We start from the raw sequence: 23332 nt of genomic DNA, 5'->3' as shown, positions 1-23332 counted from the left end.
GTATTTGAGAACTTTTGTTTACATGACTCACGACTGCATTTGAAGTGATTTCTATATGAAATTTGGAAATATGGGGTTAGAAAGAGTGGGAAGTAAGCAGCAGAAGAAACCCTGGGAGAGTAATAAGTATAACAATGGAAGCTGTAAAGAACACATCTTCCTCTGATTTTTGAAACAACAGAGTTTCTGTCCTCCTTTGTGTCCCTAGAGCATTACACTCACTTCCAAAGCACTTGTGTGACAACTGGTTGTGTGTTCTTTGCCCATTAGGTCTATAATAACATGTGAATAAATCTTTCAGGTGGTTTACTAGCACAGAGTGACTAGCACAGAGTGACTAACATAGTAGAGCATCAGTAATGTTTGTCAAAGGAAATGAACAAATGCTTCCATTGCCCTTTAGCATAGACAAGTCCAATAATTCTTCATAGTCCTCTGTAATACCAAGAAATTCAGGGGCATCTGAATTATGCTTACTGGATCTCTCCTACTTTTCTTTCCTTTTATGTGTAAACATCCTGCTGATTCTTTTGTGACATGGTTAAATTCATGTGCTAATTTTCTTTTTCTCTTTCCTGTTCCCGTCTATTGTCAGTCATTAAACATGCTTTTCATTTTGTCTTTCTCTTTTTCTCTTTTTTTTCTTTCTCCTTCCTCTTGTTTATGTTGTATGGAATTGACAGCGTATTGTCAGGGCAGAAATAGTCAAGTACCCGGAAGAAGATAATCAACACCCCAACTCTTCTCAGAGTAGAGTCTGTTCAATACAATAGTGCAGGTACTTATGGGTGAATTGCTGCCATTTGGGGAGGGGTTGGGGGCTAGTTATGTTATTCTGTTCTTCCTTATGAAAGAACATTATAAATAAAATGGCATAAGTCATGGTTTAGAGTTTTGAAAAGTTGGTCCTTTGCCAGGGAACATACAAATTAAACAAGAATTTGAGATCAAATTAAAATACCATTTTGATTACTTTCAAGCATGTTGATCTTTATGGGTGTTTATCACACATGCGGTGCAGGGGATTGAAGTGGTTATTTCCTTAGTAATTCCTTTAGCATTTTTCCCCTGAAATAGATGGTAATTGAAAGGGTTTTTAAAATTACTTTAAAGAAAGGCTTGAAATGCTCTTCTATATGTACATAGACTTAGTAAAAGCTGAAACCAATAGTTTGTTTTAATTTCAATTTTTGCAGAGATATGAGTATTAGACATTTTGCTAAATTCATTGTTTTCGACTGAGTATGAAATGAAAGGAAGAGTGAAAGTGTCTTGGTTTAAATTGATATATAGGTATGGGTATGAGGTGACTTTCTAAATTCCTCACTATGTCATATTTTATTAGAGTCATTATGCCTAACCCATAGTGAACTATTTGGAAGTATTTTGAGAGGAATGTTTTGAAAACTGGAAACGTTTTTAACAGTGGGGTTGCTTGGGATACTTTTGTGGGTCCTTCAAAATACACTTCTTTTCAAATCTGTAAAGTTATAGCCAAGTGTAATCATCATGAAAGACTAAAACATAATGAAAATCTTAGGAATGCTGATGTCTTATCCTGCATGAATGATTTAACTTTAACTAAAATTAAAACCCGAATTTAAATCTTCATATTGATTTGTGAGTTGTTAATAGGACTTGTGAGTTGTTAATAGGACTTGTGATAACCTCAGTTAATGCTAAAAACAAACAAAAAGAAACAGGCATGACTCATAACTGAATTGCCTCCTTAAAAAAAAAGAAGGCAAACAAGAAAACCCTAAATGTAACTGTTTATTAGTTCTGCTCAATTGTTTTTAATAACAACTTCTATTTCATCTATAATGTTTGTCCTTAGAAGTTCACTAGAGCTCAGAAAACAATAGATGTTCAGGAGCTTTTACTGATGTCCTGATATTTCTTTTCTTTCATGGCAGAGGGTGGTGAAGGCAGATATTGTAAACTACAACCAGGAGCCCATGTCAAGAACTGTTAACCCACCTCGGAGTTCCATGTGTGCAGTTCAGTGAACACACCACTGTATTGATAGTTCTGGCTGTTCTTCCCCAGGATTGGGCCCAGGCCGTGTAGAACATGTTTTATCAGTGACCATTTCTATAGTCAGCTCACACTCTCCTCATATTCTGCTCCTTCATCCTTAAGCTGCCTCACAGTAGCAGGCAGCTCCTGAACTGGAAGGAATTCGGCTTCGGGACCACACCGTTTGAAATCCAAATGGAGAGTCCATTCTCTGGACTGAGAACTTCTCCTCGATCCAGAAGAACCATGTTGCTTCTTACATGCTTGCTTCTTTTTTCCTGAATATAAAAAAATATATATATACCAGATATGAAGATGCTCCAAGCTTTGATCATCATTTTCTATCTGAACTCCTGTGTGTGAAAGTATACTTCAGAGCACGGGAAACCAGTTACACAAGAAGGTGTTCCTTTGCTGGCTATTAAGAGTAAAATATACAAAGCTGCATTTAATTGAAAGTGCTTCAAATGAGGCTGTAATAGAAATATTTTTTCATTTTTAAAAGGAGCCTAACTTGTTTGTATTGTAGCTTATATCTCACAAGTAGTGAGTATTTGATATTGTATTTTTATTACTGTATCATGGTCATTGCATATTTTATCATATTTGGCTTAGATGACTTTATGAATTTTGATAAATGGTTCAGTTGATCCTCCACATGGATCTTCTACAGACTGCATGAGAGTGCTTCCAGATGAGTCATGACATCCTTGGATTATTGTGGATCGATCACATTGTACCTGATGTTCAGATGTTTTTCTTTCATAAATAAATTTATTTAAATTACATTTCTGGAATTTTCATTCATCCATATTCTTAGTAAACAAAGTAGTAAACAAAGTAGTAAACAAAGTAGATTTGAACATGCGTAGCAATCCTGTGAAGTCTAGTGTTCAGTCAAGTCATTTAAGAGTTCCTAGTTTATTTTGTTGGCCTGTTTATAGTCCTGAACCCACAGCCTGCCATTTCTGGGGCTCCTTAAGCTCCATCTCTTTTTTTCTACCTAGCTCATGCTACTGTTGCCTCTGTACACATAAAACTGTGTACTAATTCCTAGCTATTGGCTCATTCTCTACCCACTGCCAGGAATCCTTCCCTCTTGTCCTCTCTACTTTCCCGTGGTGATATATTATTTATGATTTAATAAAGCTTGCCTGAAAGGTCAGAGAAACAAAGCTGCTAAGCCAGTAGCTCTTACCTCTACCCAGGTTGAAGCAATCCTGCCCTGTATGTGACTGGAGACCAAAATGCCCCAGCCTGAGTATCTGTTCCTATCTTATATACCTCAAGTGCTGGGATTAAAAGCATTGATCCCAAGTGCTGAGATCACCGTTTGTGTGTGTGAGCTGTTTCTCTTTTAGACTGGATCAATTTCATGTAGCTAAGTATGGCCTTGGACTAACAGAGATCCATCTGCTTGTCTCTTGAGTCCTGGAATTAAAGGTGTGTGCCACCACTGCCTGGCTCTATGGCTTGCTAGTATGGCTGCTGGGATTAAAGGTGTGTCACCATTTCCTGGCTGGCTGTCTTGTGGCTTGCTTTGCATTGTGATCCCCCAGAAAAGCTTTATTAAATCATAAATAATATATCACCATACTACTCCCTTTCTTTCCCTTCCCCCTTCTCCCACAGTGCCTGCTGCCTGCTCTGTCTTGGTCATAATTGTGCTGTGTTTGGTGCTAAGTTCCAGGGTTTAGCACATATTTACTACTGAGGTAGGAAAGAGCCAACCCTCAATCCACAGAAACATGAAGCTAGCCCCAACTCCACAGCTGAAAACTTAACATCAGTACCTCTAGGATGATTCTTTCCCCTTCCTGTCTTGCAACATAAGACACAATTTTTGTATCTCTATGAGTCTTATATTATTTTTATAAGCCCCTGAGAGTATTCAGTAAAGGACAGCTTTGGGTTCTTCTCCTTCAAGTCCTTCAGTTTAAATAAGTTTCCCATCTCTGGAAACTTGCTATAAGTGTGTGCAGAAATTTTGGACACTTAAGTTTAGAGCTGTTAAGAAATTTTAGAAAAGTTCATATCCTGAATGTCTAAGGAAACTAAACTGAGGAAAGAAAAAGCATTTGTCCAAGATGATGGAATGTGAGACCTAGATCTGGTGGACCATCTGTGTCTGCCTCTGACTCTACTGATTAGGTGTGGGTTAATCTGTTAGTTTTAAATTTCATTACTATTTTGATTTTTTAAATAATTTGACACCCTTTTAATCTGTTCAAGGTGATAATCCCTTTATCCTCTTCCAGCTTGCTATCCCTGTCAGAAAGTGCCTAATGTTTGTAGGCAACCGCATTTAAGAGAAGATAAAGAATGAGTGCGATCTGAACCTTCAAGGATTCGGGCACAGGGCCTCTTAGGAGAGATATTTGTTGGTGGTGCTGTTCTAAATTCTGTGGTTGATTGAAGCCCGTGGCTGAACTAAATTTGCTAAGGCTTTGCCTTTAGTTAAGGGATAGGCCATGCCTCTTTGGTTCTTTTCTGTTCAATTTTGCATCTATTTTTACATGGAAATTTGAAGGCATTCAGAAGTTTATAATACAAGCTGAGCACTGTGAACACCAAAGGGCAGCAATCAAAAAGGACTGGGACAGTGGAAATTCTGCGTGTGTTTGTAAAGTATTAACTGGCTGTGAATGATAAGGGAGAGGAAGAGGATGGACTTTGTAGGCTTGCTGGGGGGTCATGGAGGCTTCCAGGACTTGTCACATGAACTGTATTAGTTTTATGCCAATTGATGAGAGAAGAGTCATCCTCTGCCGTGAAGGAAACTGGAGCTGAGAGCCAGTATCCTCGGTAAATGGGAGAGCCAAGATCCGTGCAAAACGTTTTTGATTGGGAACAAACAGAATTGCCTTTACATTTGGGAAAATTCAGGTGGTTGGGGTGTTACTGGTTCTTTTGAGAAATGGTGATTGTCCTGTGAGGCTCCGTCCACACCAGCCACCTTGACCAGCAGCACATGTCTTGACCACTAAGACGAAGATAAATTAGCTCCCTTCCCCCGCTCCACCTTCAGCTCTATTGGTTTTCTATATGTCAGTTAAGTGTGACTAGTGACCAGGTGTTGAGAACCTCAGTTCAGGTAAAGCAAACAGGAGCTGCATGCAGAACAACACAGGGGAAGCAGGTTTCTGAATTCTGCTTTACTGAGTTTCCCTATACCTTGAGGGTTATTTATGAAACAATAATGTAGAATCCATGCTTATTTTACTTTTGCTGTTAACCTCTCCTGTCTACAGTTTTTAATTTAAGAAATTATAAGTTTTTTCCATCTAGTTTTAGATAGACACTTTGTCTCTTGAAGGAACATGCTATAATGTTTCAAACATTTTGTGGTCACTTCAGTTGTTTATTGAACTTTTGAAAAACACAAAGGTCTTTAGCCAGAACTGGTCATTGGCTACTGCCCCTCAAGTGCACCCTCTATTATGTGTGGCAAACCGCTCTGGAGTGGTTTTTGGAGTGGGCTGAAGAACTTTGTGACTGTTTTATTATTCTGGGAGGAGGTAAGCCAGGGCCCTTTAGAGTTGATCACTGAAACGGTGATAGAGCATTATAAAATAAAATAACAATGTTTAAATGTTGGTGATGTTTAAAATAGAAAAGCGCTTTCCCATAACCTATGTTAATATGGATGCTGGATGTCCAAACAGTTTCAAGATTCAAGGAAAGAAAAATGCATGTCTGTTATGGTAGTTGTCTGTCCATCAGCAGCAGCCACAGTTCTTTGGTGAAGTCTCCCCTTTCCAGCCATTCTTAGTTCTAGAACCTTCATTAGCTTAAACCCATTAGCATATAGACTCCATTTGTATTGGTGGTTGCCTCAGAGATAAGCTGTTAATTTTCAGGACTAAACAAACAAGGGGATGTTTGATGAGCTTTCTGAAATAGAAGAAGAAAAAAAAATCCCAAGCCAACCAACCAAATAAACAGAAAAACCCGAGGAGATATCAGAAGACTCTTTACCTACCAGTGGGGTAGGATGAAAAAGGATGTAGCTCTGAGGGACATTTGTAGCCTTCTTGAGATCACAAAGGGAAAACCTGCACAAGGAAAGGAGTGGGACTCACTGTATAGGAGCAGGATGGGGGAGGGTGAGCAATAATGCATCCTGGGATCAAGTTGTGCTGTGAGTTGTTTAATAAGAGTATTTGTCAATTTTCTTTTTTTTTTTTTAAAAAAGAGTATTTGTCAATTTTCCTTTATCATTTGGTCTACTATTTATTTCTTTTAAAACAATTTCTTCCTGTTAGAATGGTTTGTACTATTGGTCTTTGCTTGGGTTCCCAGACAGACATGAAGCTAGATCTTATCTTTTGCACCTTAAATCTAGGCACATGCATAATTTATCAAGGTTTAAAATCCATTATTATGATAAAATGTCCCTTAAGGAGAAGTGTGCTTAAAAGCAGGGTTAAGATAGTTACTAACGGGACCAGTAGCATAGTACAGTTATCAAGAATCAGTGTAATCTGAGGCTGCATTCAGTCTGAGCACTTGGGTAGTCTGGAGCCAGCTGGGTAGCAGGGCTTGAGGTTCTGCATTTATAGTAAACTCTCAAGTGATGCTTATGCTGCTGGTCTTTGGATTACAATTGATTTGCAAGAGATTGGACTGTGCCTACAGTTTCCCCCTTATAGATGCTTTTCTTTTAAGAGGGTAACAGCACATTGTTAGTAAGCTGAGGGGATTTGATGACATATGAAATAGTTGAAAGAAGACTATACTTAGTATAGAAGGACAAGGCCAGAGTGACATGGCCAAGATAATGGTATTCAGACAGATTAGAATGAGCTCTAGGAGAAGAGTGCTATACTTCCAGAAGGAGGAAGACTAGGACGAAGTGGAGAAGATTCAGTCTGGTCTAGGAAAGAACCTTCAACTGTTTGTTTCCCAAAGATGGAAGTTTTACTTTTTGTATTGTTGCACTCTATTGCATGTTTGTAACACGAATGAGAAAAACTAAGTATAAGACAATGAGGAGTGGTAGTGATAAGTAATTAATAAAAGTCTTCTAATTCAGTTTAATACATTCTTTTGGCCAACTAAAAGCTATGTGTGAATAAGGCCTTTCTTGGTACAAATGGAACCTTCATAGAAGCCAGAAAATATACATTCCTATCTCAGACCACTTTACTTTCGTCTCTTGGGGAACCTTTTAACTGTTTTATTGGAACAAGACATTTTTTCTGTCCTGGAGGGCCACTGAAGTATCTGCAGACTGGGGTTGTGGATGGTGGCCTGGTGGGTAGCCTGGAACGAACCTCTGCAGATCAGGTTGCAGCCCTGTGCTTGTAAACTTCAGACTTGGGCTATAAAGTTGATGACATTAGAGAAAATTATTCGTCAAACATTGTCAGAAGGCAAAAAATCACAATATTCAGCCTGGGGCTGGGGACACAGGACACACAGACAGGTGTCTGCCTCAAGGAACTCCTGGGCTAGAGGAGGAATCATGTGGGCTAGAGTAGCCTTATGTCATCCTGGGTTTCCTGAGACTCCTTCCACAGGAAATGTGGCAAACTGAACCACGTACAGCAAGAGAGTTTACCTGAATGGAGGGCGGGGGTGAGGAGGAGAAGAAAAGTGATGGCCACCTGAGGGCAACAGCCCCTCTCCACATCCTTTGCTATAGGAAATGAACTTGTCTATGCACTGACAGTCTTGTACCTACACTTAGATTCTCACCCTTGTGTCCTTTTTAGCCCTACAAGTGTACCAGCTTTTTGGGCTGGGAAGTTAGGAATGAGAAAACAACAGACTGCCTCCACGATTCCAGGTGGTTTGCATTACTCCCACACTGCACATGGAAGTAGAACCATCTGTACACAGTGTGGGAGGAACATGCCACCAGAATGCTCAGACGTCACCACATTTAGCTGCCCTTGGCTCTACCTTGGGACTGCCCCTTTTAATCCTTAGTGAGTGGCTCCCACAGGTTTTATGTGGTGCGACTTGCTAATACCAAGTCTCTCAAGCCTCACCTTGTCCACCAGTGAAGCCTTCAGTCTATGACACCTGGATTACTCCAAAAGCCTCTTCAGAGGCTTCCACCACTGACCAGTACACACCACTGTGGGAATGAGTTTGCCCATGACTTTAAGTCACTCTTTCAGAGTCCCTCTAAGGCCCCATATGGCCTTCAGCATCAAAGGCAAGTGAACTCCCCAGTGTGACATTCAGAACCCTTTAACAACTTTCCCACCCTTGCTGCTGAAGCACTTGTTCTTCAACTCTGGTGAGCACTTTGTTCTAACAGGTGGGTCCCACTCTCTTGTCTTCATTGGGATTTCCTTTGGACAAAGAGAAACACTGCAGAGAGCAGATGGGAAACTACTTGTCAGAAAGCCTACTGCCTTCCCGATCAGTCAAACCACCTAACCCCTCCAACTTGATTTCTCATCAGAAGAAACTAGAGCCACTGGACCAGAGCACTTGTAGGGACCCATTTGCTGAGTTAGTTGTCCCAGTAGCTCATTTAGTGCAATGCAGGTATCCTATACTATTTATAAGCATGTTCCCAACATTACGTATGTCTTCCAGATGACTGTTAGGATTCTCTTCGCATCTTGGTATCATCTTTTTCATTAAATTGCATAACCCCTTGACCATGAACTGAAGAAATGGTGATAACTCATCTCCAAGGCCAGGCCACTGAAGATAGTGCCACTTTCACAACAGCCTCTTGAATCGCTCCTGGGCAAAGCCAGGCACCATTCTGTGAGGAATCTTGTAGCACACTGACTTGTAAAGAAGTTCCACCAGCAGTCAAAGCCGACAGTCCTTTAGTGCAACCAGCTTAGACACATCCTCCAGCACCAGGCAGGCCTTAATGTAATTGCAGCATTGGCTTTCTAACTGAGTTCAACCTTAGGGAAGAACTCAAGTGTCTTAGTCAGTGTCCTATTGCTGAGAAGAGACACCATGACCATGGCAACTCTTATAAAAGAAAGTACTTTCTTATAGTTTCAGAGTTTTAGTTCATTATCCTCACAGTGGGCCACTGGCACAGGCAGACATGGGAGCTGAGAGTTGTACATCCTGATCAGAAAAGAGCAGGAAGAGAATGACACTGGGCTTGGCTTGAACTTTTAAACTTCCAAAGCCTATCCACAGTGACAAGACTCCCTCTAATGAAGCCTCAACTACTCCAACAAGGCCACACCTTAATCCCCCAAGTAGCACCACTCCTTAATGACCAACCATTCAAATATATAAGCCTATAGGGGCCATTCTTATTCAAATCACCACACCAAGTCATAAGTTCCCAGCTGAACACCCCAAACTCTTGACCCATAGAACTAGGAGAGGTAATTGTGGCTTAAAATTCAAAATCCTTAGAGTAACTTATTGCATAGTAGTATATAGCTAATAATGACTATTAGTGTTTTTCACAGATGAGGAAACTGAGGCTTAGCACATTTTGGCAAGCTATTCATGACTTGAAGCTGGTGAGTTATGTGTTCACTAACCCAGACTGTGCAGTGCAGCAGCCTGACCTCAACTGTCCCCATACTTGTGTTGATTACATAGCTTCAAATGAATGAACAGACTCTTAGAGCAACTAATTATATGAGCACATATAAGGATGTTACTAAAGATATAGAACAAATATCTACGGTCTCCATTAAGTTGGATTTTCTTATGGCTTATTACTAATTAAGAAAATGATTCTCCAAATAAAGGCAGCTCCATCATTTGTTCTGATTGTAGAAATGATGCACAGGGAAGAAATGAAGAACTCTTCTTCCTCTGCTCCTTATTGATAACATTTGGTGGAAGTGCCATCCTCTAGGCATCTGCATAAATACACATCCCCAGAAGCTGTACTCACATATAGGTTACATGCTACTAAATAAGCAGTGAGATTTGCTTTTTTTTTGATGGGTAACATTATAAACATTTTCTTGTACCCATGAGTATCATTGTCAGTGGCTGTTATATGATAATATTCATTTACTCATTTTACCAGTGGGCAGTTTTTCTTGCCTTCACATTATTAAAAACCATGCTCCGTATAATGTTTTTTGTTTGTTAGTTTGTTTTTTTGTTTTGTTTTTTGAGACAGGGTTTCTCTGTGTAGCTTTGGAGCCTGCTCTGCCACTCGCTCTGTAGGCCAGGCTGGTCTCAAACTCACAGAGATCTGCCTGTCTCTGCCTCCTGAGTGCTGGGATTAAAGGGGTGTGCCACCGATGCCCAGATCTTTGTGCAGTGCTTTATGTGTACTTTTATATATTTACCTTTAAGGTAAGCTCCTAGAAGTAGAATGGTTGTTCATAAGGCTAGCTAGAAAATGTGCAATTTCATAGTTTTGACAAACTGCCCTCTAGAAGTAATGTCCTAACTTGTCTTGCCAGTCCAAATAAGACTACATGTTTCCCCATGACCTTGTATGTTAATACACTGGACATAATAACTTCCAACACCTTTCAAAGCCACAAGTTGCTCTGCGGACTTACTGGTTATGCATACTTGTTCATTCTTCTGCATAGTGTTGATGGAGGCTAGCATTCGACAGTAGAGTCAGGAAAAGCAGGAAGACGGAACAGCAATGAAAAGCCAGGCCTGTGAGGACATTACTTCTTTTATCAGGTTGTCACATCAAAATATTTCATTGTCATGCTATTCTTATATACAATGTAAATACCTTAGAAATATTTGTATTGAATAAATTCATAGCAGACATGTAGTTGTTGAAACAGAAGTAACGATTGTTGCATGTAAGAAGCCTTTGTCCTTATTGTCATAGTCTTTCCTCTGAAGATTCCTAGGCAGAGGTTACTACCTCCTTCCTTTCCCTGTCACCAGTATACCAAGTCTTCTCTTCTTGAAGAACCATAGAACCACACTGCTTCCAGGAGGCTAGTTGTCCTATTGCTTCCCTTAAGGTCAATATATACTTTAGGTTTATTGAATAAATGAAACCTGTCTGCAGTGCAGACTATTAAGAACCACACAGAGTTTAGGAGTGAGCATAGCCTGCTCTGTTGTGGAAACTAAGTAGAGGGACAAATTTTGACTTAGAAACAAAACTCTCTTTTTCTGCCAGCCTCTTTCTCTTTACCTGCAGTGAATTTGTTGGGCATTATCAGAGTGTCATGGGTCTGCTTGATCACAATTTCCAGGGAAGCTGAAAATACCATTAATCCCTGGGCTCAGCCTAGACACAGGCTTCTGGGTTTTGTCCGGGATCATTGTGCACAGTTCTTTATGTCTACCTTTCCCTTACATGCACAGTAGTATTGGCAATGGTTAGCTTCTGTTTGCAAATCTGTAAAATGGGACAGTGATCATGATGACATTTCTTAAAAGTTGCTTAGGGTTGAGATGAGGGGGTGGAACTCAGGATCTAAAAGACTTAATTCCAAATCAGTAGGTGAACTGCTAGTCTGCTTATCTCAGTGAGACTGGAAGTGTCATTTTGGAAACCAGATACCACTAGCAACCTAAGGTCTTCTTTGTTATGGAAACTTAATCCCATGAGAGGCGCTGCCCTTTTCATCTTGCACCAGCAGTCCAGGTTTACTTGAAGTCCCTTCATTTGTTAGAGTCTCCTCCAAATGTACTCTCAGTTGGGCAAGGAAGGTTGTGTCTTTCCAGCTTCCCAGAGGTCATGGCACCTGAGTCAACCATTTTCTCACACTGGTCCTGCCTCCTGCCTTCTCATTTCTATGTCCTGACTCACCCAAATTTGTCTTCCAAATTGGCCAATGACACACTAATGGATTTGCTTGCTTTTCTGTGCTGGATTGGAGGCAGGAATGGTGGTTTAAAATGTTGTCAAAAAGTTGAGTAAACTGAGGTGTTTCCTCACCTCCTTCACAACCAGTTGGTAGAACCCACCTTGATTTTGGCATTGTCTTTCTAGGCCAACACTCAGACACTTGAAGAGGTGGGAAGGCAGAACGGGAGAACTGAAAATGTACCAAGTAATTGTAACACACCAGGTACCACAAGCTAGGTACATACAGCTTTTATAATGGCCAAGCTCCACAGTTCGCTCCTTCTGTCATGCAGTTCACCTGAGCCCTCTGATGTAGCTGTAGCCTTAGGCTACAGTGAGATTGAGATTCTTAAGTTATAGACCAGAAAGCTGTGAAGTAGAGGAGACAAATGTCTTGTCCTAGGTCACTCCATCAGCAAGAGACAAGAGTGAGATTTGAACTTGCCTCCCTTACCACAAGCATCTGCCTTATCTGACAGTACTCATGCTTTTACAGGTTCCATATTTAGAATCTGCATTTCCAGGGAAAGAAAGCTAGAATGAGATTTCTTTTAAGTTTCTGGAGCCAAAATTATTTTAATTTTATGGCTGGGAAAAATGTAAACTTACATTTTCAGCAGACCAGAGATGATAAAGTATGTGTTTGTCAAATAAAATTCTTTACTGTGATAAAGTAAATCATTCTTTGGCCTTGTAAAAAATTAGGCCTCACTTGAACTGTTTTCACTTGGGCCTTTGCTAATATTTCTGTTATCTCCATTAGGGATTACCATGACAAATGCCTTTTATTCGCTTCGTTAAGCACTTGGGTGAACGTGTGAACATTCAGAGCTTCATAAGTCACAAGAAAATGAAACAACATGGTCTTCTGGAAACAACTTGAGCGCCTGACAGACTGGGACTAGCATCTGGCTCTTCCACTTAGGAACTTCAGTATTTTTGATAAGAGATTCTGGCTACTCTAGGCTTCAGTTTCTTAATAAGTGTGAGCTTAAGGTGTCAGCATCACTATTTATCTCTAGGTAATTTTAATGAGGTGAGAGGAGGACATGGGGAAGCAAGAAGGTTGAGTCGGGGGAAGAACAGAGGAGAACAGGATGAGAGACACCATAATAGAGGGAGTCATTATAGATTTAAGGAGAGATGTGACACTAATGTGATTTCCAGAGATTATAAGGATGACACCAACTGGCAAACTAAACAGTAGTGTAGAGGTTGCCTTAAAAGCCCTTCCACAATAATGAGCTTGAGGACGACCTTATATATGCCATCCTAGAACCTTCATCCAGTGACTTATGGAAGCAGAAGCAGACATCCACAGCTAAACACTGAACTGAATTACTGGAACCCAGTTGCAGAGAGGGAGGAGTGATGAGCAAAGGGATAAAGACCAGGCTGGTGAAAACCACAGAAACAGCTGACCTGAACAAGGGCAAGCTCATATACCCCAGACTGATGGCTGAGAGGCCAACATGGGACTGATCCAGACCCCATAAATTTGGGTGCCAGTGAGGAGGCCTTGACAATCTACGGGACCTTGGGTAGTAGATCAGTATTTATCCCTGGCATCTGAATGGACTTTGGGAGCCCATTCCACATGGAGGGATGCTCTCTCATCCTGGACACACGAGGAAGGGCCTAGGCCCTGCCCAGGATGATATGACAGACTCCAGAGATCCCCATGGAGGGCCTCACCCTCCCTGGGGAGCGAAGTGGGGATTGGGTGGGGAGTTGGGGGGACTGGAGGGCGGAGGGCAGTGGGGGATGCGGGGAGGGAAAGGGAGCTGGGATTGACGTGAAACAAGCTTGTTTCTAATTAAATTTTAAAAAAGGAGAAAAATTTACAAAATAGTTAAAAAAAAGAATGAGGTGAAAAGGCATGCTGTGGCACTCTACATGGTGTGCACTGTATGTTTTGGTAAGTTGCATGTAGCTCTCAGGGTACCTAATAGTTACTTACTGGCCATGCTGTTCACCTCATGGTAGGTGGAAACACAGAAGAGAAAATGTAGGAAGGGCCAGAACATGCTCCTCTACTTTAGCCCCATCCTTTGCTAGCAGGTAGAAGCTTTGCACTCACCGCATAACTCTGTCTAGAACATTTCATGTTTCAACATAGCTGAGATCATGGAGGTGAGATGAAGAGACAGCACATGTAGTTAATTTTACTGGGGTACAGATTGTTCAAGTTCAATAATGAAAATGTAGTTGGCCCGTCGTGGGGTGGCTATGATATTTTTTGTCAGTGGTGAAATTCCTCAGTGTTTGGAGCTGTTTGGAAATGGGCCCAGGCAGGGCTGAGGAGATTTCTATTTCTACTTAGGACAGAGTGAGTTGTGAGTTCTGTGTGGATTTCAGGGTGGACAGAGTACCAATATCCCATTCTTAACTGCTTAATGGAACTTCTGGGCATGGCTTGCCTCCTCCCCATCAACCCAATGGCCTCTTTATCTGCCTACTGTCCAGGAAAAGAGTCAAGTGTAAACTAACCATTCATGTAAATGGGCTGTCGGGTTACTGAACCAATATGTTATAGTTAATCTGTTAAAACAGCAAGGTCCCTGCATTTGTAAACACTCCTTGATAAGCTCCTTATAGCATATACAACCTAAGAAAATGAATGGCATCCACCACCTGTCCTAGAATCCCTATCCACAACCCCCACTGCTTGTCCAGATGACCTTTCCATTGAGTTCAGCCCACTCCATACCCCTCCCAACTCATGTGTCACCACCTGACCTCAGCTTCATGCTGCCTCTGGGGTGGGGGTGGGGTCAGAGATTCCACAGAAGTGCAGAGAGTCCTCCAGCTTTAAAAGGCTTAGAGAACAGGGATGAAGGATGAGAGGTTGTGTGCAGAGGGTGCGTGCATTTGCGCCGTGTGTTAAGACATACCAGGACACTGTTGGAAACTATGTAAGAAGCCAGTTCATCCAGCATTTTCTCTCCTGTCCTCACCAGTGTCCCAGATGTGATTCTCATTGTCCTACCTCGCCCTCAATTCTTGATGGTGGGCATTACCATAGAGATGCCTTATTTCCATGGGCAAAAGACCCTCAGGCCAGCAGTTCATCGAATTATGAGGTTGGAGGGAAGGTCCCATCATATGTTAATTTGATGGATGGGAGAGAGATCTCTGAGAGGGGAAAAGGCTATCAGAATCTCAGATTCTTGGCAAGGTTAACATAGAAGAATTATTGCTTATGGAAAACCTGGTGACTGTCAAGTCCATCCTTTTTTACCTTCAGTTTTTAGAATCTTTCCAAGACAAATCTAGTAAAACAGTAGCAAATAAAATATTTGACGCCAGCTGGTCTACTGAGCCAGTTCCAGGATGCCAGGGCTACATGGAAAAACCCTTTCTCCAAAACCCAAAACCCAACCACACACACGCACGCGCGTGCACACACACACACACACACACACACACACACACGTACATATGTTGGAAACAACCACAATAATCCATCTACCTTGACATGAGGATGGGTTTTCTAGTACTTTTGTTCTAAAACTTATTTGAAACTTCCTTTAAAAATAATTGTCATCTTTCAAACTTTTCAGTGAGTGTGACTCTATTATGTGTTCTTTTGTGCATGTGACTGTTTCCTTTTGTAAGTCATAATTACACACCATTTCTGATATTTTCCCACAGAGTTGGTTTTCCTAGCTCTGCGGTAAATGGTCAGTGTCCACCCTCAACACTGACAAGCCAGTCTCCATGCCTGCGGTGCTACCAGTCTCAGACAGCTGCTGCTTACCAGCCCATTCTCTGTGTTGTGGTATCTGTCTTCTGCCCGTGCACCTCCTATGGGATTTTATATAGAGGAGACAATCTCGTCTCCCTTGTGCTTTTAAATCAAATTACGTACATTTTATTCTCTGAAACCCTTCACCTTGAGTGCTCCTAACTTCTCTCTGTACTGAGTCTCACACTTCACTTCCATGTTAGGTCACAAGGAGTTCTGACTTCCATTTCCTCCAACTCCCTAAAGCAATTCTTGAAAGAGTCACACAGGACCCTTGATGCCTTTCTTAGGGTGTGTGTTGGGAACTGGTATGTCCTTATTATGGTGGACCCATGCCCTTGGTCTCTGCATCCATTCTACAGTATTTGTTTCTTCAGCCCCATCTCATGGTTCCTGTCTCTCTTGCCCACTCATTTCATGTTGGTTCCCAAAAGGTTGCTCTTGTTGCCTGACCTGGCTGCTTTTGTGTGTCAACTTGGCCCAAGCTAGAGTCACCAGAGAAGGAAGGAGCCTCATTTGAGGAACTGTCTCTATGAGATCCAGCTGTATGGAATTTTTTAAATTACTGATAAATGGGGGAGGGCCCAGCCCATGGTGGGTAGTGCCATCCCTGGGCTGATAGTCCTTGGTTTTATAAGAGAGCAGGCTGAGTAAGCCAGGGGAAGCAAGCCAATAAGAAGTTGCCCTCCAAGGCCTCTGCATGAACTCCTGCCTCTAGATTCCAGTGATGGTTGAGTTCCTGTTCTGACTTCCTCCAGTGATGTACTATGATCTAGAAGTGTAAGCCAAATAAATTCTCCCCATCCCCCAGCTTGCTTTTTGGTCATAGTGTTTCATTGCAGCAATGGAAACCCTAACTAAGATATTGCCTCTCTTCTTACTCCAGATAGTTTCTAATTCTTTAGTTTTTCATTCTGGCTTTAGCCATTCTCAATGTATCTATTATCCAAGGTTCTTTAGATATCAAAGCATGGATGGAGGGATAAAGAGTCTGACACTTATGGGAACTGATCTCATGTGTCAATGGAGGCAGAGGAGTACCACATTATTTTGCCTTAAAGTTGAAGAGTCAGACAAGTGAGTTGTGAAATTCAGTGCAAGGCTGACAGCCTGTACAATTGAAGCCATAAAGCCCCAAGGTCCAAAAACCAGGAGCTCTAATGTCTGTAGTCAGAAGGTGATGGTTATCCAGCTTAAGAAAAAAATAGAGAGCTGGGCGGTGGTGGTACACGCCTTTAATCCCAGCACTCGGGAGGCAGAGGCAGGCAGATCTCTGTGAGTTCGAGGCCAGGCTGGACCGACAGCCTCCAAAACAATACAGAATAACCTTGCCTCGTAAAACCAAAAAAAAAAAGAAAGAAAAAAGAAAAAAGAGAGAATCTGCCCTTCTTCAATCCTTAGCTGATGTCTACCCATGTCAGTGAGGAGTGTAGTGCTTCTTGAGGCTTCCTTGTAGAAACATTCAGAGGTGAGGTTTTGCCAACATTCTGGGCACATCTTAACCCATTCATGTTGATGTACAGTGTTATCCTATCACAAACAGAACAATGCTAACCCCACAATGTATTACAGATATATTTCTGTCACCTACCCTCTGCTGACATTTAGTCAGACTCTCATGCTTCTATTCTACAAATATATATTAATGGCTCTTTGCAAATTTGCTGGAGTGTCTTGCTGGTGAGCCCCAGGGAGCAACCTGTCCCTGCTTCACCAGCACTGTGACTACAAGCATGTGCAATACACTTAGCTTTTTAAAGAAGTGGGATTTTGGGGACAAACTCAGGTCCTTGGGCTTGCAAGGCATGCAATTTAACAAAGAACAATATCCTCAACCTCTGTCCATAGTACTTCAGGCTCTGGGTATTGGTCTTCTCCCCAGTCTTTATCTTCCTCTTCTGCATATGCTTTTCCAAAAAGCTCTTCATTGATCTCAAGACCTTAGGATGGCTTGTAAACACAAATGTGCCTATATTGTCCCCTGCATAAAACTTGGGATAGTTCCCATTGCATGCGGCTTCCAGTATGATGTCCAATCTACCTTCTCCCCTTTGCCCTTGCTTACTTTGGTACCATTCTGATTCTCCGGTACTTACAACTTAAGTTTAACAACTGGACCACTTGAAACATAACCTCCCATCCTTCCTCAGTCTATAACATCTCACCTTACTTTCTTACTCATGTTCATTTCCCTTTAAACCTAACATCAAACCTCACCCATTGTAGAAAACATTGCCTTATCAACCTAGATTCTTTGGGACCCAACATCTGGCACATGTATTTTGTTTAGAGGAGACCCATTGTTTATCTGTTTACCCTGAGAATTTTAACAAATACTGAATAAATAAATAAAAACACCATCCATATGGTTTAGTATTCTCTCATAGCTGTCTCCACTCCAATTCAGAGTATTTTATAGAATTCCCCTTTAGAAAGTCAAGGGATAAATGTGTTTGCAGTGTTCCCCAATTGGACAAAATAGTGGAATTTCACCTCTGACCTCTCATCTCGGCACCAACTTTGAGACCACAGCAAAGCTCCCAGAATTTCAAGGCACTGGACACACTCTCTGGCCAACAGATTAATTTTAGAGTCATTGAAATTCCGCCAAGTCTGGGGGGAATGATTTGGAAGCCAGGCTGACAGCCAGCAAAAGAGGAAATTGCTCTCTGTCTATTTCAAGATGAGAGAATTGTAACCACGGTGCCTCCTCCAGTGATGCTGTTCAAAAAACCATAAATTTAATACCTTTATGAAATCTAATCTTCTAACCATAAGTGTTTCAGGCTTGGCTTTGATGTTTAGAGAAAGCAGCCTGATGCCAGTGTGTTTTGTACATTTGGAGAGGGTGTTGCCTTACACATAAGCAGAGAAGTGGGTCCATGACTCTCTGGAAGAGTCACCCTTGTGTAAATAACTCAACAAATATTTAGTCACTGCCTACCATGTTCAAAACACTTGTGCTGCAGGAGTGTAAAACAGATTTCCAGGTGAGAGGATGGGGTACTCAGGTCCTACCTTAATCCCCAACTGGCACAAGTCATGGCATATCTCATGATATCTTTTCCACCTAAGAAATAGGGTTGTGCTATTTACCCTTAAGAAAAGTAATAAGAATTTTGAGAGAAACAGTAAGACAGAGCATGCTTTGTATAGTACCTAGACACCCATTCATAGGAACCACCAAGAGTATTTGGTTCTGTGTAAATATAACTTGAGCTGTAAGAAGTCATGGTCTGTATCTTACTATAAGTGTTATACTCAGTTAAGGAAACTGTAAAATCCACTGTAAGTGGACTTGTCTCAAAAATAGAACTATCAGCTTGGCAGTGGTGACATATGCCTTTAATCCCAGCACTCAGGAGGCAGAGGTAGGCAAATCTCTATGAGTTTAAAGCCAGCTTGGTCTACAGAGTGAGTTTCAGGACAGCCAGAGGTACACAGAGAGACTCTATTTTGAAAAACCAAACTAAAAAAATAGAACTATCATCTGATTCAATAATCAGACCACTGGGAGTATATGGAAAGGTAATGAAATCATTGCTAAAAAGACATCTTCCTATGTATGTTTATTGCCGCACAGTTCATAATGGTCATGAAATGGGAACTTTAGGGTCCATCAGCAGATGAATGGATAAAGAAGCTGTTATGTCTATACAGTGGAATACTACTGAGTCACAAAGGATGAGATCATACCATCTGGCATAGAATGGATGTGATGGAAGCCATTACATTGTCCCTTTCTAGAGACTACTTCATGACTTCACTCACAGGGGGAATTTTTAAAAATTGGTTTCATAGAAGTTGAGAATAGACTAGTGGTTACCAGAGACTAAGCAGAATAGAGGAGAGAGGAGGGTAGTAACAGTTCGCTCTCAGATGCTAAGTTACAGTTAGGGAAAAGATATTCTAGTGTGCTATGTAGCACAGTGGGGTGGCCACAGATAACCATATATAGTTAAAAAAGCTACAGAAAGGAGTTTTAATCACCTCATCACAGAGAAAGAGCAGATGTGAGGAGTGTCTCAGAATAATGTATTGAAGTATCATTTGTACTTTATAAATATACATTGATTTCATGTCAATTAAAAATTTCCTTAACATATTTGTCTGCAATAATAGACTGTTTTGGGGGAAATAGAGCTTTAATAAATAATATTTGCATGCTTTGTTTCCTCCCAAGGCTTATTTCACATACCCAAAGTCATGTTCTTGAGTGTGGAGTTGAGAAGAGGTACAGATATCAGTATGGCATATATTACAGAGAGTGGTGATGAAGCTGGCAAGATCAAGTATCTCTTGAGCTCAGACAAAAGAGATATGTGTAATATAAACCCAACAGTGTGGAGAGTGGTATCCCTTGTAAACTTATGAAATGATGGGTGCTTCTGTCTTAGGGTTTCTATTACTGTGAAGAGACACCATGACCACAGCAACTCTTATCTCTTATAAAAGAAAACATCCAATTGGGGGTGGCTTACAGTTTCAGGGGTTTAGTTCACTATCGTCATAGTGGGACATGGTGGCATGCAGGCAGACATGGTGCTGGAGAAGGAGTTCAGAGTTCTGCTTCTTGATCTGTAGACAGTGGTAGTGGTGGTAGTGGTGGTGGTGAATGCCTTCAATCACTGCACTTGGGAGGAAGAGGCAGGTGGATTTCGGTGTGTTTGAGACCAGCCTGGTCTCTGATCTACAAAATGAGTTCCAGGACAGAGAAACCCTGTCTCAAAAAAGAAAAAAGAAAAACCTAAAAAACAAAACAAAACAACAACAACAACAAAAAAAACCCCAACAACTCCCACTCTGCAGGCAACAGGAAGTGAACTGAGACATTGGGTGAATCTTGAGCAAATATGACCTCAAATCCCACCCCCACAGTGACACACTTCTTCCAACAAGGCTACACCTCCTTCAACAAGGCCACACCTCCTAATAGGGTCAAGCATCCAAACACATGAGTCTATGGGGTTATACCAATTCAAACCATCACAACTACCATTATTTTAAATATGACTTACTTAATTGAATGAGTATGCATGCAGCTTAATTTTTAATACTTCTGTGTTTAATAACTTATCCATAATTTTCTAAACTCTCACAGTTTCTCCCAAAGCAGTGGGTATGGGAGGCCCAGTATACCCTTCTACAAAACCCTTATATAGTGAAATAAAAACAGAGAAAGTGTGAAGATGAGTGTGCAATGCATACTTGTATAAGTGCTCTTATTTAACACCGTCCCTTGTTCAGTGAGTATATACAGTAAAAATTTAAAAGAAACTGAAAAACTAATGCATGCCATTTATCTCATGTGACAAAATGTTAGCAAAGGTGAGTTTGGGCCAATGCTCTGTGACACTATCAAGGCGACTCCTTCTGTTCTGCCTTCCTGTGTGTGAAACCTCCCCAAACCTCTGTATTGCCTTAAGATGCAATATGGCTTTTGTCTCCCTGACCTCATGTCTACATTCCAAGCAGGAAAAGGATAAAGAAAAAAAACTTAAAGGACACTGTGCTGTCTTCCTCTGTATGCTGTAACAACACGCCTCCAAAAAACAACAGTGGCTGCAAACAGTGCATGTTTATTTTCCAATGGATCTCAAGGGCCGCAGTCCAGACTCACTCTTCCTGGACTAATGTTGAGATGTTGCAGGAATGTGCTCCTTAGTGGAGTTGCACTAAGGCAGAAGGCATCTCCTTGCCCTCACCTACCTCTAGACACTGACTGCATTCTTGGTTTGGAAACTCCTGCGGCTTCACAGGCAACAAGGAGTGGCTGAGTTCTTGTGTCGTCACTGCATCTGTCTTCCTGCCAACCCTTCCTTCTGATGGTCCTTGTGATCATACTAAGGCCACATAAGTAATTCAGTCTAATCTCCTCATCTCTAGACCCCTGTTCATTCCCTTCTGCAAATCCTCTTTGTCAAGGAAGAAGACACATCATTACCTTCATGAAAGTAAGCCATCATGGGATTTATGAGTAGAACTATGGCAGCACAGACCATCCTTGGTGGCATGGAAGGCTGGGCAGTTATGTTGGAGCATTTGGAACAAGACAGGAATTGTAGATATGATAGGAGAAGGAGAAATAGTAGTAAGTTTTTTTACACTAGGAAAAAATGCCCAGGGATCTATACCTCATAGTGTACTATATACACTAATGGAATTTTGAAAATAGGCAATTATTTTATATTGGTAATTGGTGGGCTTAACTATGTGTCCTAATTAGATTAACTGTCAACATGACACTACCTAGAAATTTCCGGAGTGGAGGACCTCAATTAAATTCCTCAGATTCAATTGGCCTGTAGTCATTCAATTGGCCTATAGTCATGTCTGTGAGGAATTGCCTTGATTGTTAATTGACATGGGACCCAGCCCATTGTGGGAGGATCATTCCCTGACCAGGTGGCCCTGAGCTATAAGGAAGCCAGCTAAGCACAAGCCTGTGTGAGTCAGCAAGCAGTCTTCCTCTATGGTCTCTGTGACACTCCTTGACTGTGGAGTGAGTTCCCTGGCCAGAGGTAATGCTGTGTGAAATATCTCCCCTTCTTCTTGACTGTGAGCATTTGCTCAATATTCTGCCTTGACTTTTCCTCAGTGATGGACTTTAACTGAGAATTATGAGCCAAATAAACCCTCTCCCCCTCTAAGCTGTCATTGGCCAGAGTATTTTGATCACACTAACAGAAGGGAAGGTAGATTGTTAAAGTCATTGCTCACTCATGATCCATGCCACCTCACCATCCCCTCTTACTCTGTGGGTTTATCTCAAGTTTCCAAACCTGTGTTTGGTGCATAGCCTATGCTTACTTTGCTATGTGGCATAGGGTAGTGAGAGACTGTCCATCATTCCCTGTGTATGTAGAAATGCATATCTGTCCTCCCAGCCCACAGTTAATCATGTTGGAAAATGTATCTTTTGTCTGATCTTCAATGGGCTAGATGCTATGGTGTGAGAAAGTGGTGGGTAAGAGCTTGACTGGCCACAGACATCAGACAGACCCACTGACTTAGAGAGCAGAGGTACACAGAGAAGGAAAGACCTCATGGTGCAGGGCCAAAATAGCTGCCATGGGTCTTGCCATGTGACATGATTTTTTCCCATTTGGCAGGAAATATTACATAGAAAGGTTGGAATACATTTCCAATTTGGCCACCAAAAGGAAAATAGAACCCAAGATGAAAATGATCTTGTGGTGTATCTCAGGCAACAGATAAGGAATAGAAATTGGAACAAAATAAAAGTATGTGGATTTTTTCATATTCTATGACGATGTTGGCATATCCACTATTTCCTTCATTGTCTCTTTCATAAAGTGAGGAACTTCAGAATTGTTTACCCATAAAGCTTTGTTCTCTGTAAAACTTACGGCTTCTTTTAAAGGATTAATCAAATGATTTCAAACATGCACACAATACATTCTGATTACTCTTACCCACCCCTTTTATCTCCCTGTCATCCCTGCTACGTTCCCAGCTTTCTATGGATCCCATTCCATGTTTATTCCTTTTTTTATTTATGACTTACTGAGTTTAATCGTGGAAGTCTGTGTTACCATGGTCATGGAGCTATCCACTTGAGCCTGGTGGGCTCCATTGTATGTACACATATGTAGATACTGATTTTCCCTCCCTCAGAATCTTTCAGTAGCCAGTGGGTTCAGAAGGGAGAGTTGGACTATTGTTTTTTTCTTACAGATTGGAATAGTATGCATGTGTTGAAGTTTGGGGTTAGCATTATGTCAGTTTTTATAGTTTGTGTATTTTCTTCCTCTCTTTCTTCTTCAGTCTAGACTGCTTTTATTTTGGTAACTTTTATGTATACATGA

The 23332-nt window shown here is 41.3% G+C and overlaps 1 protein-coding gene across 3 annotated transcripts in view; it reads left to right on the top strand.

Annotated features, from left to right (window-relative positions):
- Positions 1–2807, top strand: part of Rab28 (RAB28, member RAS oncogene family) — a 95305-nt gene extending 92498 nt beyond the window's left edge. For 2 of the 3 annotated variants that reach the window (XM_040747024.1, XM_005068816.4), the window contains one exon: positions 1917–2807. In XM_040747024.1, coding sequence (XP_040602958.1) covers positions 1917–2009 — 93 coding nt within the window. In that variant the 3' untranslated portion in view covers positions 2010–2807. Of the gene's footprint in view, positions 1–683; positions 779–1916 lie in introns of all 3 variants that reach the window. The other variant, XM_005068817.4, reaches the window with a different exon arrangement.
- The last annotated feature ends 20525 nt before the right edge of the window (positions 2808–23332 follow it).

The sequence above is a fragment of the Mesocricetus auratus genome, unplaced genomic scaffold (assembly GCF_017639785.1).
Source record: "Mesocricetus auratus isolate SY011 unplaced genomic scaffold, BCM_Maur_2.0 Super-Scaffold_100006, whole genome shotgun sequence".
Classification (NCBI taxonomy): Eukaryota; Metazoa; Chordata; class Mammalia; order Rodentia; family Cricetidae; genus Mesocricetus; species Mesocricetus auratus.
Note: the sequence above shows the minus strand (reverse complement) of the source record. Positions and strands in the feature narration are given on the sequence as shown.